General features: G+C 41.1%; 2 protein-coding genes across 3 annotated transcripts in view; one reads left to right on the top strand and one right to left on the bottom strand.

Annotated features, from left to right (window-relative positions):
* The window catches only part of LOC126262227 (SUN domain-containing ossification factor), a 288931-nt gene extending 284570 nt beyond the window's left edge, over nt 1–4361 (bottom strand). The window contains exon 1 of the mRNA XM_049958676.1: nt 4220–4361. Within this exon, the coding sequence (XP_049814633.1) occupies nt 4220–4278 (59 nt within the window). The 5' untranslated portion in view covers nt 4279–4361. The remainder of the gene's footprint in view (nt 1–4219) is intronic.
* Nucleotides 4362–4854: 493 nt separating this feature from the next.
* Nucleotides 4855–27784, top strand: part of LOC126262500 (E3 ubiquitin-protein ligase MARCHF3-like) — a 59825-nt gene continuing 36895 nt past the window's right edge. The window contains exons 1-2 of one of the 2 annotated variants that reach the window (XM_049959170.1): nt 4855–5111; nt 5257–5389. In XM_049959170.1, the coding sequence (XP_049815127.1) occupies nt 5022–5111; nt 5257–5389 (223 nt within the window). In that variant the 5' untranslated portion in view covers nt 4855–5021. The remainder of the gene's footprint in view (nt 5112–5256; nt 5390–27784) is intronic. The other variant, XM_049959169.1, reaches the window with a different exon arrangement.

Raw genomic sequence — 27784 nt, 5'->3', positions numbered from 1 at the left:
GTAGAATTGAGAACTGTTGTTCTCTATATACATAAATCATTTTGCAGTCAGGTTGGGCAGCAATCTGTGGTTGTCTGCTGATGATGCCGTGGTGTACGGTAAGGTGTCAAAGTTGAGTGACTGTAGGAACATACAAGACGAATTAGACAAAATTCCCAGTTAATGTGATGAATGGCAGCTAGCCCTAAATTTGGAAAAATCTGAGTTAATGCAGATGAGTAGGAAGATCAAATATGTAGTGTTCAGTTACACTATTACTAGTATCCCGTTTGACACAGTCAAGTCATTTAGGTATCCGGGCACAATGCTGCAAAGCAATATGAGGTGGAAAAAGCATGTGAAAACTGTGGTAGGGAAGGCAATCAGTCAGCTTCAATTTATTGGGAGAATTTTAGGTGAGGGTAGTTCACCTGCATATAGGATGCTGGTGCGACCTATTCTTGAGTACTGCTCAAGTGTTTGGGATCTGTACCAGGTTGGATTGAAGGAAGATGTCATACCAACCCAGAGGCGGGTGCTAGATTTGTTACCAGTAGGTTCGAACAACAGGTAAGTGTTACAGAGATGCTTTGGGAACTCAAATGGGAATCCCTAAAAGGAAGGCAGCATTCTTTTCAAAAAACACTACTAAGAAAATTTAGAGAACTGGCATTTGAAGCTGACTGCTGAATGATTCAGCTGCTGCCAACACACACTGTGTGTAAGGACCAGGAAGATAACATACAAGAAACCTATTTGTGAATGGGACAGGAAAGGAAATGACAAGTAGTGGCACAGGGGTACCCTCTGCCGTGCACTGTACGTTGGCTTGCGGAGTACCTACGTAGATGCAGATGTGCAAATGGCTGTAGGCAATAAATAGTTGACTACAGAGCTGTGATGACAATGTGCTGTTGGCATAGAGACATATACAAAATTATGTTACATGACAGGTTGATGCAGGTGTGAGAAGCAGCCAAGGGCACTGCAACTGTCAGAAATCTTCTTTCACTAACTCTACTACAGCATGCACATTTTGAAATCTAGCATTATGACACATTATGACACAGCATGCAAAATGCTGTCCAACAAAATATTCATTAATTTTTGGGGCCTTCGATGTTTCACACAAAATAACATTCACACATCTCTTTGAATACAACATGTAATGTTAAGATCAATTTCTTCAATTTTTTTTAGAGAGTTAAAAATCAACCTGATATGAGTAAATTATGTACACTCATAAATATCATCTTTTTCTGATAAATGTGCATCACCTGTTGTCTCATTATAACTGTTGTGCACAATCTGTTCTCATCTGATTCTCTACTATTTAATGTTATCAAAGAGCAATCACGACCTAACTGAAGCCTTTGATACAGCTTTGGCAACTCTCACAACTAAACTGTCAGCTTTCCACCTAACCTAGACTACTTTAATGCAACAGGTCAGCCTGTCACAACAACCTACATCCTAAAAAATAATATACACTCAAAATATATTGTGTCAGTGTTCCATTCTTTTTCTGTTTGTGCACTACAACATCACATACCACACATCACCATTTACATCACAGATCATAGAAAATGAAAAGCATCAGTAAGTTCATTTGACCTGCAATGAGCACAACACTTTGAACCACTCATTTTTTTCTAAGTACAAATCTCCTATTAAATCCTAATCTACAAATGTACAACTAAAAAAAGAAAGACAGAAAGAAACCTTCCATTATAAATGTCTGCGTATTGTATCATCTTTCTGATGCAAATGCTGAATTGTGTTAAAAAAAGCACGTTGTAAGCAGATATTTATTGGTGTGTTAATAGGTGCATGAGGAATAATCTAATCTTCCAGCTTTGTTCATAATTTACTAAAATTCCTCTTTCTGCAAATAGTTTTTATTCTTCATTCCTGCTTTTTTCTTCTTCTCCCTAGTATTTGTCCCATTTAGTGTAAAGTCCAGTTTGCCACGATTTGGCAAATTTTATTTTATTTCTTAACTTTGGACTGGATGTCCTCACAGTCATCAAGATAACCTAAGGGAGGGGAATCGTATGTGCTGAGTCTGTTAATTGTGTAAATTTTGTTCTATGTGTTATCATATCTTAACTGGTTGCTTATTGTATTCTCTGAAGTAGAATTTGGGAACGAGAATAGCATCTTCCTAAACGAGTGAGGGGAACCACTTAAAAACTGCATGCAGGTTGGCCAGAGTACCAGCCAACGAACAGTTATCCAGGTCTGGCTCATATCTCTTTGTCTCTTAATTTAACACACTGCACATTATGTTATACTAACATGTCATTCAGGTTCCTGCTTCTAAAATACTGAAATTTAACAGTACATCATACCAACAGTCTAGGCTTCAGCAGCACTGTCATTTAAGTTAAAAAGTTGCTTAGTTTACAGAACAGCCTTATGTTCAATACCCTCCTTGCCAATATTTTTTCAGTCTCGTAGAGGAATGTTAAAACTATGGCACTGAAATGTTGGGAAAAAAAAAGAGTACTCATGAATACAAAGTACTACAACATCAGAACTTTTAATGTACATACTACACTAAATCACATACGCCTACATTAAGCAATATTAATAAAGCTGAAAACTTAAATCACATATCATCCTGATGCCTACACAATATCATATCATGTGCAACTAAGTGCATCAGAAATAAAATTCATAATGAATTAATTAATAAAATGGTAAAAAGAAAGTATGCTGTTTTTGTTGAGCTGCCTAATTAAAAAATTACATCACTTCAAAAGCAAACCATTTTATTTTCAAGAGGTTGATGGTGAATTTAAATCTCACTGAAAGACAATATCAAATTTATCAAAACTTCTCTTTTTTCATGGTATGTATATGCTAAATATCATAATTCTGCACTGGACCATTGCGAGATATATGCAAATACTACGAATCAAAATATTCACCTGAGGAATGTCCATTATTTAATATAGGTTTTCTGATTTTACTTTGTAGTTTTTATGAAGAAATGTGTTTTAAATATGGCCAAGTGCATTAAATATGATATGAATGTAAATAACTGGCTAAGCATCAGGATAGTCTGTTACCACAACCTTCATATTTGTTGGTTTCACTGACCTTATGTAGACCTTGGTATATGCTACAGTGCAGCCTGTCACCACAAATAGGATTTCAAGAGTGGGGATGGAGGTGGGGAAAGTTTGGGGGATCCTACACTACACACTAACAGAATGATTATATTACTGAGAACTTGCTGTTGTTAACTTTTATCTCATTAACCTGAATACATGGGAAGCATAGGCCCTATGTATGGAGCTGGGAGATTTTGATCAGTGTCCTAATTGAAATTACAGTTTTCCAATAAATCTGTAAGTTTTTCCGAAGTAAGGGTGATAAGTATTTCAGTACCACTGCTCATTTTCTAAAACACAAATTATGAACAAAGGTGAAAGATTGGATTATTCCTCATGTACATATTAACACACCAATAAATATCTGCTTATTTAACACCATTCAGCATTTGCAACAGAAAGGTGGCACACACGTGCATGCAGAATGACCAGCACATTTAATAACAAATTATGGACAGCAAGAGCAGCATCTATGTTCTAATTTTGTATTTTCTTTTTTTTAAAAAAAAAAAAAATTGGACAACCATTGTATTAGAGCATTTTGTTTCTGAACGGCTTCAACACTGTCATGAATGTCATTTTTTGAACACACTGAATACAAAATCTCAGATGCAAGATTATTTTACACAATAAAAGACTGAATGTCAAAATAAATGTAGACTGGGAAAACCTGGGATCCACTGATTCAAGAAGGGCAATAGTATTTTAAACACAAAGGAAATCCTGGATCTTAACCGTTTTTCCTGTCTTCAAATATCAGAAGTAAAAACAGGTAGGCCCTCAAGTTAATTATGCTGTCATCATAGAGGGGAAATGTTATTCTCCAGAATGTAGGCGAATGCAAACCAACTTCATCAGCCAATAAAGGTAAATAACGTTTAGTAGCTGGGGGGCAGACAGGGGTGCAGAATACAATGAACGCGACATTGGTTTTACAAGATTAATATAATTTGGATTAGAATGCGGACACACATAGAATCCATAGAAATAATTTCGTGGCAATGATGATGATATGGGAGAAAACAGCATTTATTTTCTGGCTCTACAAAATAATCCTTCAGGCTTTCGTTCTAAAATTGTATTTACTAACATACAGCTTATGACAGAGGAAAAAAACTGACCTTGGCATAAGCAGAATGCAGTACAAACATAAACAGATGAAAGAAACACTATTCTTCATTTTATGAAACTTTTACTAATTTCCTGCAAATTCATTTTTCGTAAGCGTTTGCAAGTCAAAGTAACAAACTTGTTACCACCATAACAACTTGACGTGTACTGTATTATCTCCGGTTTAAATAAGTCAAAACGGAGCTTTTTAAATATTACCATTGTTTATGCTTATGAACTGCATACATTTCTGTGAACTCAACATGCAAAAAGTTTTAAATTTTTTTTGTTTATTTTTTTTGTTTGTTTGGAATAGTGCACTGATTCGTATGGTTTTTTCAGTTGGGAGAGTTACTGATATGTGCACTGACAACGAACTTTCTTCCTCTCAGATTACAATTTCATGGCGCTGTTGCCTACGTCACGTTAACAGTAGTGACTTACAAATCTATTTTAACGAATCTAGTGACTATTTACGAACTTATCGTAATTTTTTAATCATTTGGGTGCGTTCATTCAATTAGTGACATTAAGAGTGTACAAGAAAAACAATATCAAGACCGTTTTTAAGAATAATAGATCACTAAATGAATAACTAAAATAATTTTGATTTCGTAAAATATCATTGGCGTCTCCTCTATTTTACATCTTTGACTATTTTGACAGCTCATGAACCAAAGATTAATGTTGTAGCTACGTTTGATTTTATGATGTACCTCGAGATTGCTCATAAAATGTCCAGTTTCTGGATTGATGCGAAAGAATATACTGGAGCGAAGTGTTTAAGATATAAAGTGGGCTGAGTACCAAAATATGGATGGAGAAAGGAAAGGAATTTCACATTGCAACGACCTGTTTGATTCACCAAATACGCCCCAGGCAAGCTCTGTTTGTAGTACAGAGGTAAGGTAGGCAAAAGCTATTCATAGGAAAGATGATAGTGAAGTTAAAAGAAGTACAAAACTACAAACATTCTTCGGACATGCTTGACAGGAGCATGATATTATATGTTGTGACGTAATAACGGAGTAAATATAACTTATTCCAGGAGAGTCGTTTGTACGTCAGCCCAATTGTGATTCAGTTGCAACAAAGTGAACCAAGAAGTACAGGAAATGTGTCGAAATCGCTCCATTCAACTTCTTCAAGCTCGAGTGTCGTATGCAGAATTTGTCACGATGGTATGCCCTAACTTAATCGTTTATAAGCAAAACTAAATTTAACAAATATGTCTGTTATATTGACGTATCTGCTCTATTCTTTTTAAATGTGTTGATGATTAGACTGCGCCGGCCGCGGTGGTCTCGCGGTTCTAGGCGCGCAGTCCGGAACCGTGGGACTGCTACGGTCGCAGGTTCGAATCCTGCCTCGGGCATGGATGTGTGTGATGTCCTTAGGTTAGTTAGGTTTAAGTAGTTCTGAGTTCTAGGGGACTGATAACCACAGCAGTTGAGTCCCATAGTGCTCAGAGCCATTTGAACCATTTGATTAGACTGCAGGAGCAAATAGAAATTTGGCCAAAGCTGTACGTATTTTTAGTAAAATTATGCTCCATTTCTTTAGCCTTCTTTTCTCGCAGTTTACTTGGAACGAAAATTATCAGTACATTTTAATATCTTGTGGTGAAGATGCACTGTTTTGAAAGGAAAACAGAAGTTTCTTCGGAGCGGAAACTATATTTCGTTATGCATGTCAGCAGCTGCAGTAAATTTTTCAATAGTAGTCTTCAATTTGCAGGAGGCCATTTTTTTTTAAATTAATTCTTAATTACTTTATCGAATAGCTAAGTTTGCCCTCTAAGGCATTATCAAGTAACCTGGTGGTAAGAATAGTAACAAAAACGGTAGGCAGCTTACAACAAAAAAGAATTTACAAAATCGTACAAAAAATACTTTATAGGTGTGGGTGCTTCCATGATGACAAAAGGCAGGCTTGAAAGAGATTTCAAATAATGTATTTTCATGTCCTCGTCAGAGTTTTTTACGTATTTCGTTTGTATGCATAGTATTTTGTTGAGAAATCCTTCCCACATTTTGCAGGCGCTATGAGTTGTTACACATGCACGCTGCCTAGACTCTGACCCAAATGGAATCAACAACTTAGCTGCACACCAGAAAGTATGGCATTAAAAATGCCAAGAAAACTTAGAGATATCAGATGCCAGCTATTTGTACTCTGTATTGGTGTACATTCATTAATATGATATTTTAGGTGACGTAAACCAGTGTTTTATAGAGCACGTTCTCTTTGCATATGTGCCTTATGATGAAAACACACTGGAAATTATTGAAATATTTCAGATCTCATGGAAATTTCAATAACAAACTTTCTCCTCCGAATGTGCAATATTTTGTTGACACCAACCTACATTGGGAGAAATGATCATCATAATAAAGTAAGGTAAATCAGAGCTCACACAAAAAGATACAGGTGTTCATTTTTTCTGTGCACTGTTTGAGATTGGAATAATACAGAATTATTGTGAAGATGGTTCAATGAACCTTCTGCCAGGCACTTAAGTTGATTCGCAGAGTATCCATGTAGATGTAGATGATAGGTCATGTAGCATTGAAGGGATTGCTGTGGTTGAGGGGCCAGTCTAGGGGGTTGACAGGATGGGTGGTATGATTGAGATTTACTGTGTTGTATGTAAATCTGAAAAGAAACATGGAATGCATATGGCAGGAGTAGGAAAGTAGAAGTGTTGCAAATAGGTGGTAATGTGCTTAAGAAGTGGCAGACAATGCAGATGATGTATGAGAAGTCTGAGCAGTGTAGTAGACAACACAATTTATAGCAGGATGGGTTGTTGTACAGAGAAACAAAATTAGTGCCCCAAGTAATAGTACCAGCAAAACTGAGGGCTAGGGTGCTAAAAGGGAACACATGATCACATTTTAGCTGGTCATGCAGGACATAGGGCTACCAACAGGAGAGCAGTGGAGAGTTATTGATGGAAGAATAGGACGACAGGTGTGAACCAGTATGTGCAGAGAATCTTAGTGTGGATTTGAGCTGAACGGGAATACCATTGCAGAGGTTCCTTGAAGCATTAACACTGTTTGAAATTCTTGGGATGTATGTCTTGGGTCCTTTCAGTGAAGTACGTGCAGAGAATAAATAAGTACCCATATTATAGATCATTTTTTGAGATATATGGAAATAGTAGCAATGCCAAACTAACTGGCAGCAGCAGTGGCTCCTGGACTCATAAATAACTGAATACTGAAGTTCGAGGTAACTGAAATGATAATACTGAAATAGGGAACCAACTTTCTTTGATTTGTTCAAGGAATTGTGTAAACTGTTTTTTGAAGAAATTGAGAACTCTACGTCCCCAAGCTACAGAACAGAAAGAGTGCACAGAAGTATAGGGAAGATGCTAGGCCATTGTGTGGGTGCACACACTACCAATTGGGATATATATTTCAGGTATGTGGCCTCTGCGTGCAACTCAGTGGCCCAAGAATACAGTGTTGTCACCATGGTCGTAAAATGTTACCACCATTTGTCATGTTCAAAACTGAGAAGGGGAAGTCAGAAGTAGTAGTTAACAAGTTTGCAAGGGTGATACGAGAAATATGGAACAGGTTGCACATGGCAAATACATAGGCAATGGAAAAGCAAGAGGAAGCATTGTCCATACAGCAAGAATGCTGCAATACAAGATTTGTTAGTGGGTGATTCTGTTGACTTCTTACCCTACAAATGGAAGACAAATCTTTTACAAAGTTGTGGAAGCAATGTGACAAGTGAACAGCAAAATTCAGTTGTCAACAAGAATGATAATTGCGCCCTTAGGATGTCTGAAACATTTTCAGTGCTGTCCAATGGGAATTGGAGGGCCACACTGGAAAGAGAAAAGATAAAAGAAGGCACAGAATAACAAGTGAGAGGTTGTAGGCAGAGCAGCAATAGATATGGGTGTAGTGTAATGTTTACTATAGGCAAATTGAACTGCAGCAGGCACTTTAGGAGGAAGAAAGGTTAGTAGGTATACCTGTCCTCAGGTGAGATAAATCAGAGACAGGATGATGCAGGTCAACCAGATTACTGGTCATTATCAGAGTGGTAGCCTTGTGGAACCAGTGCCTTAAATGGAAAGTGCATAAAGAGATACTACCAGAGTTAGGGTTGGTCTTTGAACATAATCATAAAAATGTACCCTTTTATTTTAACCTAGCCACATTAGAAGCAAGGGTATATGTTTACAGTTCTGTTCTAGGAGGAGAGAGGCAGGCAGGCAGGCATGGTAACAATGTTATGTAGTACACCCACAGCCTATTAAGTGGGGAGTGCTGTAGTTTGTCAGAGTAGAGGTTGTAATTGGTTGTGGAAGATAAGAGCAGAAATGAAAGGAGCAGAGTTACAGAAGTGAGATTAGTTTGTCCAAACAGGGTAGTGAGAGAGTCAGAATTCGGGCGCATTGAAGCTACTGTTTGGTCAGAAAGGGCAGGATGATTCCAAGGAGGTCATTAGGCCCGAGTTGTACTTCCAGCAGGTTGTGGCATGTCGGTTGTACTCTACTTTTGACAAAGAAATAGTCGTAGCCAGTTTTTTTGAGCAGGGAAAACTCAAGATATCAGGGTGGTTTGAGTTGGATGGGAGTGGATTATTAACAAATGGATCATCATGTGAAATAATGGAACTTACTTTCTATCTACCTGCCACAATTTCAGGAATAACCCATCTAAGCATTTTGCAGTCTCTCGCAGTCTCTGTTGTATTGGCCAGAGGAACCCTGTGGGAATGTTACCAGCTATGAATCTGTGTTAAACCGTATGTTGGCATCAGAGTTAATACAGTCCATGTACAGACGCATTGCTGGTCAGGGGGCTGGAATCTCTGTGGAGACACTGATGCAGCATGTGAATTGTATAGGGAGAATGAATACTGGAGGGGAATGACGTTGACCATTTCCATATCAGTTACTGCAGCAACAGTTACTCTTCTAAGTGTAATCCTTTTTCACATGCACAAAAAGTGGAGAAAAAGATAATGTTCAGCCTGAGCCATTGTTCAAATTCTGGTAGACTGGATTCCCAAGTCTTAAGAGGCACTAGAGAGAATTGTAACAATAAATTAAGTTGAGCAGAAAACTAAGGGGCTGGGGTTAAGTGGTGCTTAAGGGAAACACCAGGGTATTTCAAATTAAAGGTAGTTTAGTTACGGTGGCATGAGGAGCTGGGTCATGTTAAGAGGGAGGGCAATGTAGCACACCGACCAAATTCGGTCAAATGCACGAAATAAGCAGCAGGTTACAGCAGACTCAGCCACAGGTAAGCGCAGATGTTACGCCTTGCAAAACACAACACAGCCTTCACATGTGAGGCAAGCCAGCCAGCCAGCCGGACGAGATGTGGCAATAGTTGACACAGCAGCACCCAGGCAGAAGAAGATGAAAGCCTTTTCACACAAGCAACTGCTGAGGTGTTGAATAAATATGCCACAGGGCATACCAAAGCCCAAGCAAGTGCTGGCCATGAGCAAGCAAATACCTAGCCACTTTTGTACTGAAGTCACCTTGTGTTGGTATTGTAGCACTACCATGGTGGTGAGCAACAGCTGTGACATTTAGAGCACCATCCGGAATGCTGTACTGGGTCTGCAGTTCCACCTCACATCAGGGGGTAGTTCGCCCCGACACCAAGAGACACAGAACCGCTGCAGGGCCAGCCAAGTCCTGGAACATAATGCACCAACCACAGCACTACTGCCCTGGGTCACTGTCGCTGCATAACCCATTGTTGCCAGATGGGCAGTGCTGCAGGCAACAGCCACATGTTGGCCATCACTGTCTTAGCTGCCGAGTGTGGGGGGACATTGCTGACAGAAGCAGTGACATTAGGCCACCACTCGGTCGCACCGTGCTCTATCAGCATTGCAGAACATTGTGCATACACGTGCAGTAGGCAACTGGATGTCTAGACTGCACTGCTGCTGCTGCTGCTGCTGCTGCTGCTGCTTTTAATGAAACGTGGTAGAGAGCTGTAATAAAGAAATTTGAAAAGAATGGAACAATCTCTCTGACTCTGGTCATTTTCACTTAGTTTCTCAAACAGTTTCTGAAGGAATATCATCAAAATTTGTCCCAAACTGATATCTTTGTGGTCTGGAAGACCTCGGCTATTGTCTCGACCAGCAGTGTTGCCAACGTCCAAACAGCTATCTTCGGCACAATCTCCTAAAGACAGTTTACTTTTCCTATTCCCTCCCAGACAAAAAGTAAAGCACCTTAGTCCAGGGAGACTCTCCTGAATTTGGGGCCTGGATTTGTGCCCTCACAAGTCTTTTCAGAGAGAGCCATCAGAACAAGCTCCATCTGTTGTAAGGTAATGTGGATCAGTGGATACCGCTGTTGGATAACCTCCATCCTTAAAACCAAGAGTGCAGTACTAAGGGTATGTTTTCCTATATTTGGCTCAACTTTTTGTGGTTCTGAGTATTGTAAGAATTGGGAATATTGGGCTCTTCCCTTATTCCCTGTCTTGGAGATAGAAGATATCTGTTAGGAAGTCATTCTTCGCCTTCTCTTTCTGTCCTTCGAGAAGTTTTCTCCTGTGGTCCAGACAAGGATTTGATCTTGAACCATTCCAACTTAAGTGGTGATTTCCACGTCTTTGTTTTGTTTTGTTCTTTTCTGTTTTCCATTTTGATCCTACAAGAATTGGGGATTTATTCGCTCAACACCACAGAGCCACACGAAGTGCAAGGCTAATTACTCAGGTGGCTTGCCTGGTATCCCTGAGTCACCATCAATGATACAACTTCACGACTGCCATGCAGCCCTTGGCATGGATTGCATCACACCTTGGAGTGGGTGTCTTGGAAATTGGGGAAGGGTTATGGAATTGGATATGGGAGAGATGGTTGTTGTGAGACACAGTGTCTGGTTCATCCACTGAGGCATGTCTGGCATGGGAGGCCCCACTAGTAGCTGCACTAGTCAGCATAGCCCTCAGCTTAGAGATCCTGCAAGCATCTCCACCAACATAACCAGTATTTCAAGGTGGTGCCCCCAGAAAGGTTATCTTTAGTTTTGTTGAGTTGGTTATGAGTGTGTTGGCTGCATTCCCGTAAGACAATCACTACAATATTTATTTTTCATGACAGTCCAGCACACAGTAGCAGCAGCTATCTGTGGCTTGCCAGCTGCTTGAAAAACACTAACTTCTGATGGCTATGTGTTCGTACAATTGAAGCAACCAGCTTCCATTCCTACATTGTGGTAGTTGAGCTTCCATGAGAATCAACTGATCTTGAATAAGAAGGGCTATTAAACCCATCTTTCTGATTACCTGCAAAATATGGAATTTTAATGTTCTGTAGAATATCTGAAAAAGATATGAAGACTTAACGGAAAAGCTGCACTTAGTGCCATAAACTATGAAGTTTGTGGTGCCTATTGACCTCCTTGGTGTAACATATTTAAGGAAACAGTAGAAATCTGCTTTTGAACTTCAGTAACTGAAATAAAGCATTTGCTATATGCAGCTTGACAGTCTATTTTGAAAGGCATTTGGTGAAAATATTACACTCTACTTGATTTGGCAACCACAGTTGGCACCCCTAAGCTTCCAAGCATGCTATTTGAATTCAGCAGTTGTATATGCCCACCACAACTGCTGCCAGTATAAGGAGACTGAGCTGTTTCTCAAAGCGTCACGGACATTCTGTGAACCAATTAATTTGGAAAGCAAAGAGGCTATGATAGTATTAGTGCAACATATTGCAAAATTCTACATCAGCTCATGGACGGTTGTTGGAATTTGTCTTCCTCATGTTGTAAGCTATGGAGTATATTTTTCTTGTGTCAATGGAATAAATTTAGTGAAAGATGGAAAATACAGATTCTCAAAGCTTTGTCTGCCTCTGTAATGCGGTGGTCAGAATTTCTGGTTATTATGCAGTTGCCAGTGCTGGTAGGGGTTTTTCCTTTGTAGGACGACTGGAACATGGCCCACTCAGTCTAGTGATACCAACTGAGGAGTGACTTCAGTGAGTGTAGTGACTCAAACATCAAGAAATCTGATAACGGCTGAGATAGTGGTGTGCTGACCACAAAGCCACTCCATACATGTCCAGAGACAGTTGGCATAGAATGACAAAGTGGTCGGTCAGTCCCATTTGGTCTGTCAGGGCCAAAATACAGAGCTTTGTTATTGCTTTGCTTCAAAGTATTTTGTACATTTGTTTGCTACGAAACTGATCATACATCACCATACTGGTAGCAATGTTAAGTTTGCTTTTGTTTCTAATGACAGAGAAAATGGATGTAGCATACTGCAATCTATACAGACTGTGTTAAGTCTAGGCTTAAATATGAGGACACATTTGTCTCGACATGTTCCTTACCCATGGGAATTGTATACAGACAAAGACTGGTAAGTGGCATTCTCCTGATCAATACTGCTACAGCCGGTAAGTGATAAACTTTCTGAAATCCAAGAAATTTTGTGGATCCTGTAGTGTCAGAGCCACATGATACTCTTAATTTAAATGATGGAATAGCGTAGTGCAGAGACACATTGCATGTAGATGCAGTGGAAAACAAAATGTTGCTGACATTATGTGTGTCATAAATAGTAATATGAAGTATAGATAACTAACTTTCTTGTTCTTCCAAAACTTTCTAAAGCTGTGTGCAGTCATCTGAGAGTATGTTGGTTATTGTTATGTTCTGTATTCTTTACACTGCTTTAAGTGTTAGAAATTAGACAGAATATTCACTGCCTCATTTGTGGAGCCCCAAAGAAGCTAGTCATCAAAGTTAACACATTTCTGCAGAAACAGATGACTAGCAACGTTATCACTGCCTGCCCATTTATTGCTTTTGCAAAGTATGCAGTACAAGCACTGATGCCCAGCAGTCAAGGCTGCTGCTGCTCCGTTGAGTGACAAACATTCAAAATAATAAACTAAAGCCAATCACTATTTCCCACTCTGTTCCAGCCAATGAAGTATCCATCTTTGTACCTTCAGGTCCACGGAGATAGGGGAATCAGCTGAAATCACACTTTCTTTAGCTTCTGATGATGGTGAACAAATTGTGTATTATAATTATACAGAAAGATGTTAAAGCCCATTTATCCCCCATCTACCTTTCAGGAGAAAATGGGGGATGGATGGATGGATGTGAAATTATTACATGCTGCACTTCATTTGTCTTCCTTACGATACTGTAATACTTGGTTAGTGTAATAAGTTAGCGGGACCCACCTCCTCTTCCTCAAAATCACCCTCTCCAAACCTTCCAGGAATTTCTGACTTCCAGCCTTGCATCTCAATCCTTCTTAAAAAACCTTAATCCTACTCCAAACATCACCACTGCTGAAGCCCAGGCTATCCGTGATCTGAAGGCTGACCGATCCATCGTCATTCTTCCGGCGGACAAGGGTTCCACGACCGTGGTACTTGATCGTCGGTAGTTTGCGGCTGAGGGACTGCGTCAGCTTTCAGACAACACCACATACAAAGTTTGCCAAGGTAACCCCATTCCCGATGTCCAGGCGGAGCTTCAAGGAATCCTCCGAACCTTAGGCCCCCTGCAAAACCTTTCACCTGACTCCATCAACCTCCTGACACCACCGACACCCCTACCTTCTACCTTCTTCCTAAAATCCACAAACCCAATCATCCCGGCCGCCCCATTGTAGCTGGTTACCAAGCCCCCACAGAACGTATCTCTGCCTACGTAGATCAACACCTTCAACCCATTACATGCAGTCTCCCATCCTTCATCAAAGACACCAACCACTTTCTCGAACGCCTGGAATCCTTACCCAATCTGTTACCCCAGAAACCATCCTTGTAACCATCGATGCCACTTCCTTATACACAAATATTCCGCACGTCCAGGGCCTCGCTGCGATGGAGCATTTCCTTTCACGCCGATCACCTGCCACCCTACCTAAAACCTCTTTCCTCATCACCTTAGCCAGCTTCATCCTGACCCACAACTTCTTCACTTTTGAAGGCCAGACATACCAACAATTAAAGGGAACAGCCATGGGTACCAGGATGGCCCCCTCGTACGCCAACCTATTCATGGGTCGCTTAGAGGAAGCCTTCTTGGTTACCCAGGCCTGCCAACCCAAAGTGTGGTACAGATTTATTGATGACATCTTCATGATCAGGACTCACAGTGAAGAAGAACTCCAGAATTTCCTCTCCAACCTCAACTCCTTTGGTTCCATCAGATTCACCTGGTCCTACTCCAAATCTCATGCCACTTTCCTTGACGTTGACCTCCACCTGTCCAATGGCCAGCTTCACATGTCCGTCCACATCAAACCCACCAACAAGCAACAGTACCTCCATTATGACAGCTGCCACCCATTCCACATTAAACGGTCCCTTCCCTACAGCCTAGGTCTTTGTGGCAAACGAATCTGCTCCAGTCCAGAATCCCTGAACCATTACACCCACAGCCTGACAACAGCTTTCGCATCTCGCAACTGCCCTCCCGACCTGGTACAGAAGCAAATAACCAGAGCCACTTCCTCATCCCCTCGAACCCAGAATCCCCCACAGAAGAACCACAAAAGTGCCCCACTTGTGACAGGATACTTTCCGGGACTGGACCAGACTCTGAATGTGGCTCTCCAGCAGGGATACGACTTCCTCAAATCCTGCCCTGAAATGAGATCCATCCTTAATGAAATCCTCCCCACTCCACCAAGAGTGTCTTTCCGCCGTCCACCTAACCTTCGTAACCTGTTAGTTCATCCCTATGAAATCCCCAAACCACCTTCCCTACCCTCTGGCTCCTATCCTTGTAACCGCCCCCGGTGTAAAACCTGTCCCATGCACCCTCCCACCACCACCTACTCCAGTCCTGTAACCCGGAAGGTGTACACGATCAAAGGCAGAGCCACATGTGAAAACACCCACGTGATTTACCAACTGACCTGCCTACACTGTGATGCATTCTATGTGGGAATGACCAGCAACAAACTGTCCATTCGCATGGATGGACACAGGCAGACAGTGTTCGTTGGCAATGAGGATCACCCTGTGGCTAAACATGCCTTGGTGCACGGCCAGCACATCTTGGCACAGTGTTACACCGTCCGGGTTATCTGGATACTTCCCACAAACACCAACCTATCCGAACTCCGGAGATGGGAACTTGCTCTTCAATATATCCTCTCTTCCCATTACCCACCAGGCCTCAATCTCAACTAATTTCAAGTTGCCGCCACTCATACCTCACCTGTCATTCAACATCATCTTTGCCTCTTCACTTCCGCCTCGACTGACATCTCTGCCCAAACTCTTTGTCTTTAAATATGTGTGCTTATGAGATGTCTGTGTGTGTGTGTGTGTGTGTGTGTGTGTGTGTGTGTGTGTGTGTGTGCGCGCGCGCGCGCGCACATTAAACGGTCCCTTCCCTACAGCCTAGGTCTTCGTGGCAAACGAATCTGCTCCAGTCCAGAATCCCTGAACCATTACACCCACAGCCTGACAACAGGCGCGCGCGAGTGTATTCCTGTCCTTTTACCCCCCTAAGGTAAGTCTTTCCGCTCCCGGGATTGGAATGACTCCTTACCCTCTCCCTTAAAACCCACATCCTTTCGTCTTTCCCTCTCCTTCCCTCTTTCCTGATGAGGCAACAGTTTGTTGCGAAAGCTTGAATTTTGTGTGTGTGTTTGTTTGTGTGTCTATCGACCTGCCAGCGCTTTCGTTCCGTAAGTCACATCATCTTTGTTTTTAGATAAGTTACTTATTTTGCATGATACAGAATACACTGATAGCCTGAATGACCAATCCATGTCTTGTAAACATTGTAGGTTGTCAGTCAAAAGATCCACAAAGTAAATTTGCAATTCTGCGAGAGTAAAAATGGTCACCAAATATAACAGAATAAATCACAAGTAGATTGTATCAAGGTACCAGCAAGAGTTGTCAGTAAAAGCTCAGGACAGTCTGAAGTGATTGTGCTCTGCTAGGCAGTGACAACAGTATGTGAGGTAGACAATGTTGGTGATTCTGTCCATGTGCTAACCATGCTATGCTATCTTGGAGCAGTTGATAAAGTCTGTGGTTGCAGTGATCTTAGGTTACTGAACTTGCTGTCTGAAGATAGATGTATAACGTTTCCCCCCCACCCCCCCCCTCCAAATCACCGTAATTAACGTATAGGGTTAAAAGTGTCCCTACCAACAATGGGACTGACACAATAAGAAGGGCAGGAAGTGTGTGTGTGTGTGTGTGTGTGTGTGTGTGTGTGTGTGTGTGTGTGTGTGTGTGTGTCGGCCAGTGATGTGTTGGCGGAGCCAGCTTGACGTAGGGCAATGTCGGTGGTAGAGGCTCCATGATCTCAGTGTCAGCTGCATGTAGCAGTGGTGGTATCTCATAACTGGAGTCAGATGTTGGCATCCAGATGACTGCCTTCTCACTGAAAGCAAACTGTTCAGATAATGAGCTGTTGCCTTTGTTACAAACATTTTTTGGTTGTGGGTGGCTATGATGATGTTGCTGGGGAGCCAGACTGGAACCCAGCCAAAAGAGTGGACATGAACTCACAGAGTAACATGTGCTGTTGCTGTGCTTGTGTGGCAGAGGTGTTAGTTAAATAAAGTTACCAGTGTCCAAAGATGGCAATCGCACAGCAGCCATGGGATCAGTGTGGTCCTATATGAAGCCAGGAACTGAGTTGCAAGCTCTGAGACTGTGTTTTTATGCATCATTATTTTGAACAAATAAAAGAAGTTCTCAGGTTCCCCATTGAAGGCTGGATGGAGTGACATTGTTGTAAGGTGGGTTACGCGATTCCGCGCGCATAAGACCGAAAATGACTTGAGGACTGTTGACTGTCACAATGGTACCCAAGGGCGCGGTATGTGGCAAAGATATTCCGTAAGGCTCTTATAATTACTTGTGTATATGGTGCTGTTCACACCAGATAAAAGAATTTAGAGATTGGGATATGTAGTTCATCCTAGACATAGAGGAATTGGTTGGCAAAGTTAACACGTATACTCTCCCACCTGGCACGGAGTGTTGACCATCTGCCAGTGGTCAGAATGCAAAAGGCTGGTAATATGGTGAGATAGTGACAGCAAGATGACTACCTCACAGCCATTTTGCGTTAGGCAATGTACAAGGGGACAACAGCAAGTGTCATAACCTGATTTCAGAGGAATTTCGCTTAGTGGATGAGGGGGCAAAATAAATAAATAAAAGGGGAGGGAGGAGAAGAAGAAGAAGATTGTCATAGTTTTTGAGGTATTCCTGAGGTACTTTGTGCCTTTTACTGCTTGGTATCACCAGACGAAATGGTGGCTTTTAGTGGTTAGCATAATGACTTTTTAATTTTGTACTCTATAGTCTCAACCCAATTATTACTTCTTTCATTTGTGTACCGAGGTTTTAGGTGACCATATGAATGTTTTACAATGTATATTGATACAAGGTTGTCCGTAATCATCTATTAACAGAGTGAGGTGGTGCAGTGGTTAGCACACTGGATTCGCTTTCGGGAGAACAATGGTTGAAGCCCACATCCAGTCATCCTGATATAGATTTTCTGCGATTTCCCTAAATTGCTTCAGGCAGATACCAGGATGGTGCCATTGAAAGGGCACGGCAGACTTCCTTCCCTAATCTGATGGGACCGATGACCTTGCTGTTTGGTCCCCTCCCCCCCCCACCCCCCCCCCCCACTCCAACCAACTCGTCAACTAATTGTCAGATGAATGAATTAAAAAACAAAAAAAGAATGAGAAAATTATTTGAAACTGTTTCCGGTTACTGTTGTATACCTTGATTCATAGTCAATTGCAAGTGCCAGGTTTTGAAGGAGTAATCAGTTGTGCATGATTTGCTGTGGAATTATTGCCAACACGTGCAGGTGTTGACAGATGTGAAAATTACCGAACTATCAGTTTAATAAGGCACGGCTGCAAAATTCTAACACTAATTCTTTACAGACGAATGGAAAAACTGGTAGAAGCTGACCTCGGGGAAGATCAGTTTGGATTCCGTAGAAATGTTGGAACACGTGAGGCAATACTGACTCTACGACTTACCTTAGAAAATAGATTAAGGAAAGGCAAACCTATGTTTCTAGCATTTGTGTTGTTGTTGCTGTGGTCTTCAGTCCTGAGACTGGTTTGATGCAGCTCTCCATGCTACCCTATCCTGTGCAAGCTTCATCTCCCAGTACTTACTGCAACCCACATCCTTCTGAATCTGCTTAGTGTATTCATCTCTTGGTCTCCCTCTACGATTTTTACCCTCCACGCTGCCCTCCAATGCTAAATTTGTGATCCCTTGATGCCTCAGAACATGTCCTACCAACCGGTCCCTTCTTCTTGTCAAGTTGTGCCACAAACTCATCTTCTCCTCAATTCTACTCAATACCTCCTGATTAGTTATGTGATCTACCCATCTAATCTTCAGCATTCTTCTGTTGCACCACATTTCGAAAGTTTCTATTCTCTTCTTGTCTAAACTATTTATCGTCCATGTTTCACTTCCATACATGGCTACACTCCATACAAATACTTTCAGAAACGACTTCCTGACACTTAAATCTATACTAGATGTTAACAAATTTCTCTTCTTCAGAAACTCTTTCCTTGCCATTGCCAGTCTACATTTTATATCTTCTCTACTTCAGCCATCATCAGTTATTTTGCTCCCCAAATAGCAAAACTCCTTTACTACTTTAAGTGTCTCATTTCCTAATCTAATTCCCTCAGCATCACCCAACTTAATTCGACTACATTCCATTATCCTCGTTTTGCTTTTGTTGATGTTCATCTTATATCCTCCTTTCAAGACACTGCCCATTCCGTTCAACTGCTCTTCCAAGTCCTTTGCTGTCTCTGACAGAATTACAATGTCATTGGCGAACCTCAAAATTTTTATTTCTCCTCCCTGGATTTTAGTACCTACTCCAAATTTTTGTTTTGTTTCCTTCACTGCTTGCTCAATATACAGATTGAATAACATCGGGGATAGGCTACAACCCTGTCTCACTCCCTTCCCAACCACTGCTTCCCTTTCATGCCCCTCGATTCTTATAACTGCCATCTGGTTTCTGTACAAATTGTAAATAGCCTTTCGCTCCCTGTATTTTACCCCTGCCACCTTCAGAATTTGAGAGAGTATTCCAGTCAACATTATCAATAGCTTTCTCTAAGTCTACAAATGCTAGAAACGTAGGTTTGCCTTTCCTTAATCTTTCTTCTAAGATAAGTCATAAGGTCAGTATTGCCTCACGTGTTCCAATATTTCTACGGAATCCAAACTGATCTTCCCCAAGGTCAGCTTCTACCAGTTTTTCCATTCGTCTGTAAAGAATTTGCGGTAGTGTCTTGCAGCTGTGACTTATTAAACTGATAGTTCGGTAATTTTTACATCTGTCAACATCTGCTTTCTTTGGGATTGGAATTATTATATTCTTCTTGAAGTCTGAGGGTATTTCGCCTGTCTCATACATCTTGCTCACTAGATGGTAGAGTTTTGTCAGGACTGGCTCTCCCAAGGCCATCAGTATTTCCAATGGAATGTTGTCTACTCCGGGGGCCTTGTTTCGACTCAGGTCTTTCAGTGCTCTGTCAAACTCTTCACGCAGTATCATATCTTCCATTTCATCTTCACCTACATCCTCTCCCATTTCCATAATATTGTCCTCAAGTACATCGCCCTTGTATAGACCATCTATATACTCCTTCCACATTTCTGCTTTCTCTTCTTTGCTTAGAACTGGGTTTCCATCTGAGCTCTTGATATTCATACAAGTGGTTCTCTTTTCTCCAAAGGTCTCTTTAATTTTCCTGTAGGCAGTATCTATCTTACCCCTAGTGAGATAAGCCTCTACATCCTTAAATTTGTCGTCTAGCCATTCCTGCTTAGCCATTCTGCACTTCCTGTGGATCTCATTTTTGAGACGTCTGTATTCCTTTTTGCCTGCTTCACTTGCTGCATTTTTGTATTTTCTCCTTTCATCAATTAAGTTCAATATTTCTTCTGTTACCTGAGGAGTTCTACTAGCCCTCGTCTTTTTACCTACTTGATCCTCTGCTGCCTTCACTACCTCATCCCTCAGAGCTACCAATTCTTCTTCTACTGTACTTCTTTCCCCCATTCCTGTCAATTGTTCTTTTATGATCTCCCTGAAACTCTGTACAACCTCTGCTTCTTTCAGTTTATCCAGGTCCCATCTCCTTAAATTCCCACCTTTTTGCAGTTTCTTCGGTTTTTATCTACAGTTCATAACCAACAGATTGTGGTCAGAGTCCACATCTGCCCCTGCAAATGTTCTACAATTTAAAACCTGGTTCCTAAATCTCTGTCTTACCATTATATAATCTATCTGATACCTTCTAGTATCTCCAGGATTCTTCCATGTATACAACCTTCTTTCATGATTCTTGAACCAAGTGTTAGCTATGATTAAGTTATGCTCTGTGCAAAACTCTACCAGGTGGCTTCCTCTTTCATTTCTTAGCCCCAGTCCATATTCACCTACTATGTTTCCTTCTCTCCCTTTTCCTACTCTTGAATTCTAGTCACCCTTGACTATTAAATTTTCGTCTCCCTTACCCGCACTCCTATTTTTTTATTCATTATTAAACCTACTCCTGCATTACCCCTATTTGATTTTGTGTTTATAACCCTGTATTCACCTGACCAAAAGTCTTGTTCCTCCTGCCAATGAACTTCACTAATAGCACTTGTAGACCTAGAGAAAGCTTATGACAATGTTGACTGGAATACTCTCCTTCAAATTCTGAAGGTGGCAGGGGTAAAATACAGGGAGCAAAAGGCTATTTACAATTTGTACAGAAACCAGATGGCAGTTATAAGAGTCGAGGGGCATGAAAGGGAAGCAGTGGTTGGGAAGGGAGTGAGACAGGGTTGTAGCCTATCCCCGATGTTATTCAATCTGTATATTGAGCAAGCAGTAAAGGAAACAAAACAAAAATTTGGAGTAGGTATTAAAATCCAGGGAGAAGAAATAAAAACTTTGAGGTTCACCAATGACATTGTAATTCTGTCAGAGACAGCAAAGGACTTGGAAGAGCAGTTGAACGGAATGGGCAGTGTCTTGAAAGAAGGATATAAGATGAACATCAACAAAAGCAAAACGAGGATAATGGAATGTAGTCGAATTAAGTTGAGTGATGCTGAGGGAATTAGATTAGGAAATGAGACACTTAAAGTAGTAAAGGAGTTTTGCTATTTGGGGAGCAAAATAACTGATGATGGCCGAAGTAGAGAAGATATAAAATGTAGACTGGCAATGGCAAGGAAAGAGTTTCTGAAGAAGAGAAATTTGTTAACATCGAGTATAGATTTGTCAGGAAGTCATTTCTGAAAGTATTTGTATGGAGTGTAGCCATGTATGGAAGTGAAACATGGACGATAAATAGTTTGGACAAGAAGAGAATAGAAACCTTTCGAAATGTGGTGCAACAGAAGAATGCTGAAGATTAGATGGGTAGATCACATAACTAATCAGGAGGTATTGAATAGAATTGGGGAGAAGATGAGTTTGTGGCACAACTTGACAAGAAGAATGGACCGGTTGGTAGGACATGGTCTGAGGCATCAAGGGAACACAAATTTAGCATTGGAGGGCAGCGTGGAGGGTAAAAATCATAGAGGGAGACGAAGAGATGAATACACTAAGCAGATTAAGAAGGATGTAGGCTGCAATAGGTACTGGGGGATGAAGAAGCTTGCACAGGATAGAGTAGCATGGAGAGCTGCATCAAACCCGTCTCAGGACTGAAGACAACAACAACAACAACAACAACAACAACAACAGCATGAAATATTCACCAGTGTTAACCATATTTCTTTCCTGAGTGAGATTAATACAAAGAAGTGTTGCTGTGGCAAATCTGCCTTTGCCCAATGCTTGTGGTATTCAGAAATCTGTGTTTCGAATTTTCCTACGATTGGTATTGTCCAAGTGAATGCACCAAATCATTCTTGAAGAATGAACGTACGAATAAAATATAAGAACTGATATGAGAATGAAAAAGGATTGTAACCCCTCAACATACCATCACATGTATAGTATAATAAATGCGTGAAACTTATTGTGAAGTCCAGTTGTAACATTACAATTAATATAACCCCCTTGTATCCCCTAATTTGATAAGAGACATGAAAGTAGTAATCTTCTATGGTAGGTAAATGAAAACAATAAAAATAAAATAAAAACAATTATCAGGTTTTAAATGCGGGCACAAAATTAAGAAGCCGTGATGCTAACCACTTGGCCACCATTTCATCTAAGATTATCGTGCAGAAAAGGCACATACAGTACTTCAAAAAGATGTGTTTCCTTTTTTGTGTCTCTTCCACTGAGTGAAGTTCTTGAGAAATTGGGTGATTCACAAATATTAAACTGTTGTGGGTAGTGTGAAAGGACATTCCATTTAATGTTTCTACAGTAAATTGTCTTTAGACAAGTGAACATTATTTCACCGCCAATACCTGCTCGTTTATTAAACGTGCAACAGAGTTCATTTGGGTTAATGTGACATGCATTGTTTGGATCTTGGACAGAAGTGTAGTCAATATTTTAAAATGGAACCACCCATTAGGAGGCTGTACAAACTGGGCTGTTCTTGCATTACTCAATTTTTCATTTGTGCAGGTGTACATGGGTGCTAAAGTCAAACTTTGGTGGAAACTGGTTAACTTCAACATTAGTCATTTACTTTTTTGATAGCAAAGAGCAGTACGAACATTGCATTAATGTATTTCACATTACCAAAAAATTTACGTACTGTAGCTAAGCAAATTCTTGAGTCTGAAAAAGGAAATTAAAGGTTTGATATGGGTGATTAGGTGGAATTTAGGACTGTAGAGACATGAGTGAAATTTTTGATTCCCAAAACAGATTGCAGGAAATTTTTCCGTGTGTGAATAAAGTATCTGAAATGAAAACAGTTTTGGAGGCATATGAGACAGGTTGTTCATACACAGTCAGTTCTGTGGGAGAGTACTGCCCCCATGCTGTGCTTTGAGGCATCAGTACCCAAGATAAGTAACATAAACAGATGATTGATAGACAGGAATCATACATATGACTCAGTTTTAATTTTTGATAATTGTTGTGGGGCTATGGGGTCATACATATTTTACTCCATTCCTCTAAGTTATTGAGTGGTCTGGCAATCTGGGCACCACTTGATATAAATTTGGCATAATTAATTTTTTCCAATAATTGTTGGAGGTATTTTTAGCTTGTAGGTACTTGATTTTTGTCTATGGCTTCTACATATGGTGTGGTTGGTTTTAACCTCTGTACTTCAAGATATGACCTAGACATTCAACTTGTATTAAAAAAAAATGCTTATTTACACTGATGTCCCAAAGAAACTGGTATAGACATGCTTATTCAAATACAGAGGCAGAATAAGGCACTGCAGTTGTTAGATCAGTTACTGCTTCTGCAGTGACATTTTATCAAGATTTAAGTGAGTTTGAAAGTGGTGTTATAGTTGGTGTGTGAGCGATGGACACAGCATCTCAGAGGTAGCGATGAAGTGGGGTTTTCCCCTACAACCCTTTCACAAGTGTACTGTGAATATTAGGAATCCAGTAAAACATCCGGCATCACTGTGGACAGAAAAAAAATCCTGCAAGAACAGGTCTGATGACAACTGGGAGAATCATTCAACATGACAGAAGTGCAACCCTTCTGCAAACTGCTGCAGATTTCAACGTTGGGCCATCAGCAAGTGTTGGCGTGTAAACCATTCAATGAATCATCATTGATACGGGCTTTTGGAGCCAGAGGCCCACTCGTGTATCCTTGATGAGTGCACGACATAAAGCTTTACTCCTCGCCTGAGCGTGTCAACGCTGACATTGGACTACTGATGACTGGAAACATGTTGCCTGGTTGGAAGATCCTTGTTTCAAATTGTATTGAGCAGAGGGATGTGTAGGGGTATGGGGACAGTCTCTTGAATCAATAGACCCTGCAAGTCAGTAGGGGACTGTTCAAGCTGGTGGAGTCTCTGTAATGGTTTGGGGCGTGTGCAGTTGGAGTGATATGGGGCCCCTGATGTGTCTAGATATGACTCTGACAGGTGACACCTACGTAAGCATCCTATCTGATCACCTGGATCCATTCTGATGGGCTTGAGCAATTCCAGCAGGACAATGCGACACCTCACAGGTGCAGAATTGCTGCAGAGTGGCTCCAGGAACACTCTGCGGAGTTTAAACACATCCGCTGACCACCAAACTCCCCAGACATGAACATTATTGAGCATATCTGGGATGCCTTGTAACATGCTGATCAGAAAATGTCTCCACCCCGTTGTACTCTTACAGATTTATGGACAGACCTGCAGGATTCCAGGTGTCATTTCTCTCCAGCACTACTTCAGATATTAGTAGAGTCCACGCCACTTGGTGTTGTGGCTTCTGTGTGCTTGCAGGGACCCTACATGACATCAGCCAGGTGTACCAGTTTCTTTGGCTCTCAGTGTAGATTACACTTCTATCCCTTGCCGTAACATGTGGAAGAGCATACATGGGTTTTTCTGGGTGGTGTCCCCTTGTACCAGTGACAATTACATCTAAGAGTAGTTAACTGTGTTAAGACTCATTTGAATTGGTATTGCAAGTAATGTTGCAAAAATTGCAGTGTGCTACAGATTCTGAAAGGTAGTCTGTTAAATCTGTGTGATCTGACTGACATTTTAATTACCATTACAGGTTCTATGTTTGTTTATCTAGCTGCAATTACCAGTATGCTGCAGCTGGCTTTATCTTGGAAAAGTAGGCACTTCTGGCAAGAGTTCTTTTGGCTTTGTAATGGGGTACACATCAGTGTTAATGTGTTCAGTTGCTTTGAAACCACTGCAAATATGGAGGGAACCATTCGGTTTTCATAAAACTATTAAGAGTTGCCCATTGACTAGATGTGATATGTGTGAGGACATCGTGTTTCACTAAACAGTTTTACTGTGTTTTGAGGTGTTCTTGTTATGTTACTGGGGCTGGTCGGGTTTAGAAATAATGAAGTGTTGCAAAAGTTATTAACTGAATGTGTGCCACATAATTGTTGAGACATCATAAACCTGGAGAACAGAGATCAGAAAATCCAATGCTTGACGTTCAGAGATCATCATATGATACCATAGCACATAAAATGTTGAGGTCATCTACTATTAGAAACCTGAAAGCGATGGAAGCTTCAATTTCAGTTAAAGTTTGTGCTCTTACTGAAGGCACAACAAAAATCGCAACTGAACGGCTGGATTCTTGTACAAATTTCTTACTGTATGTTCACCACCAAATATGATGTAATGTTTGCTATAGGACTTCAGTCTTGCTGAAGTAGGATGAAATGCCAGTGAACCAGTCTGTACTCAGGCTTCTTCATTTGTGGTAGACCGCCGTGCCAATATCGGCAAGAAAATTCATTAGCTGTGTATTATTAATGAAAGACCGAATTTCTGTGGTCGTGCCATAAAAGGATTCAGCTCTGACTGAAGTATGTGTTCTGCTATGTTGGTGTGCTTAGGGCTTTGTTGATGGGGTGCACTCAATATGGCCTAGCAATTTTCCTTTCTGTATCTGTGTTTGTAACAGTGCACACAGTTCATTTCCTTGTATGTCCACTTAGTGCAAGGGTGCTTTCAATAACAGTGTGGCTGCTATAGATTTTTCATTACTTGGATGTCAGGGTCTGAACTGAGACACCTGCAAAGATGATGAACCTCGTGTACTAATCATGCGTAGTGCGCCATGAATGGGAACAGTTTCATCTAAAGATTGCTGGCTGCAGCAGAGATTTCAGAAGTTTCTTGCATTTGTTAACACTTCGTTGGTGCAGTTTGCTAGTTCAGGTGGTTTTGAACAAAATTCTTTATTTGGTGCATACCTAATTATTATGTCTTGCGCAAATGATCAAGCATAGCATAGTTTACAACTCTCATTTTCACACTTGAACTGACATTGTTAATAGACTTTCTCAGGATAGTTTACATCTGTCTTAAAGATTCTGCCAATTAAGTTTCTTCAGCATCTCTGTATACCTCTCCCAAGTGTAAGACATGTCCTTCCCTGTATACATTCAACATCCCCATTAGTCCAATTTGGTACCATACCCACATGTTTAAGTAGTATTACACACACACACACACACACACACACAATATTTGCATCACCTTGGTTCCAAAAGTTCTGGAACCTGTACAGAAAATCGGAATAGAGATCAACATAAAAATCATTTCAGCCCTTTTTATTGCTCCTGAAAACCACACATTGCATGTTGTACCACCATACAGACCTTCAGAAGTGGTGGTCCAGATTGCTGTACACACCAGTACCTCTTATACCCAGTAGCACGTCCTCTTGCACTGAGGCATGCCTGTATTCATTAAGGCATACTATCCACAAGTTCATCAAGGCACTGTTGGTCCAGATTGTCCCACTCCTCAACAGCGACACGGTGTAGCTCACTCAGTGTGGTTGGTGAGTCATGTCATCCATAAACAGCCCTTTTAATCTATCCCAGGCATGTCTGGAGAACATGCTGGCCACTCTAGTGAAGAAAACATGAAGCCAATCCCGAGTGGTCGATTGGGCACATTGTTGGGCCTATCTGTACCATGCTGCATGGTGTCATGGTTGTGAAGATGGACCTCGCCATGGATGTCGGGGGTGAAGTTGCACATCATGCAGTCTATTGTGCACAGTTTGAGTCATAACATAATGTCCTGTGACTGCATGAAAAGCATTATTCAACATGGTCGCTTTGCTGTTCGGGTTCCTACGAGCCATAATCTATAGGTAGCAGTCATCCACTGCAGCAGTAGCCCTTGGGTGGACTGAGCGAGGCGTCGACATTTCCTGTCTCTATGTATCTCCTACATGTAAGAACAATATCGCCCAGGTTCATTCTGAGACACCTGGACACTTCCCTTGTTGAGAGCTCTCTTCCTGGCACAGAGTAACAATGCGGACATGATCAAACCACGGTACTGACCTTCTAGGCATGGTTGAACTACAGACAACACAAGCTGTGTACCTCCTTCCTGGTGGAATGACTGGAACTGAATGGCTGTCGGATCCCCTCCACCTAATAGGCACTGCTCATGCATTGTTGTTTACATCTTTGGGTGGGTTTAGTGACATCTCTGAATAGTCAAAGGGACTGTGTCTGTGATAAAATATCCACAGTCAACGTCTATGTTCAGGAGTTCTGGGAAGCAGGGTGATGCAAAACTTTTTTTGATGTGTGTAGTATGTGTTGCTTGCGCAAGTGACTTGTACAAGACTCCTTTGTAAACTGAATGCGTTGCCTCAGTAGTCTACTAATAGATCAAAGTCTGGCACCTGCTATACTGATGATAATCATGTGATCATTCAATTTCATATCCATACAAAGTGTTGCACCCAGTTATTTGTATCAGTTGAATGAGTCCAGCTGTGACTCATTGATATTACAGTTGTAGGATACTTTCCTTTTATGTAGTGCACAATTTTACATTTGTGAACATTCAAAGCAAGTAGCCAGTCATTGTACTGGTCTGAAATCTTATCAAGGTCTGACTAAATATTTATGCAGCTTGTTTCAGATA

This window comes from Schistocerca nitens, chromosome 6, assembly GCF_023898315.1.
Source record: "Schistocerca nitens isolate TAMUIC-IGC-003100 chromosome 6, iqSchNite1.1, whole genome shotgun sequence".
NCBI lineage: Eukaryota > Metazoa > Arthropoda > Insecta > Orthoptera > Acrididae > Schistocerca > Schistocerca nitens.
Note: the sequence above shows the minus strand (reverse complement) of the source record. Positions and strands in the feature narration are given on the sequence as shown.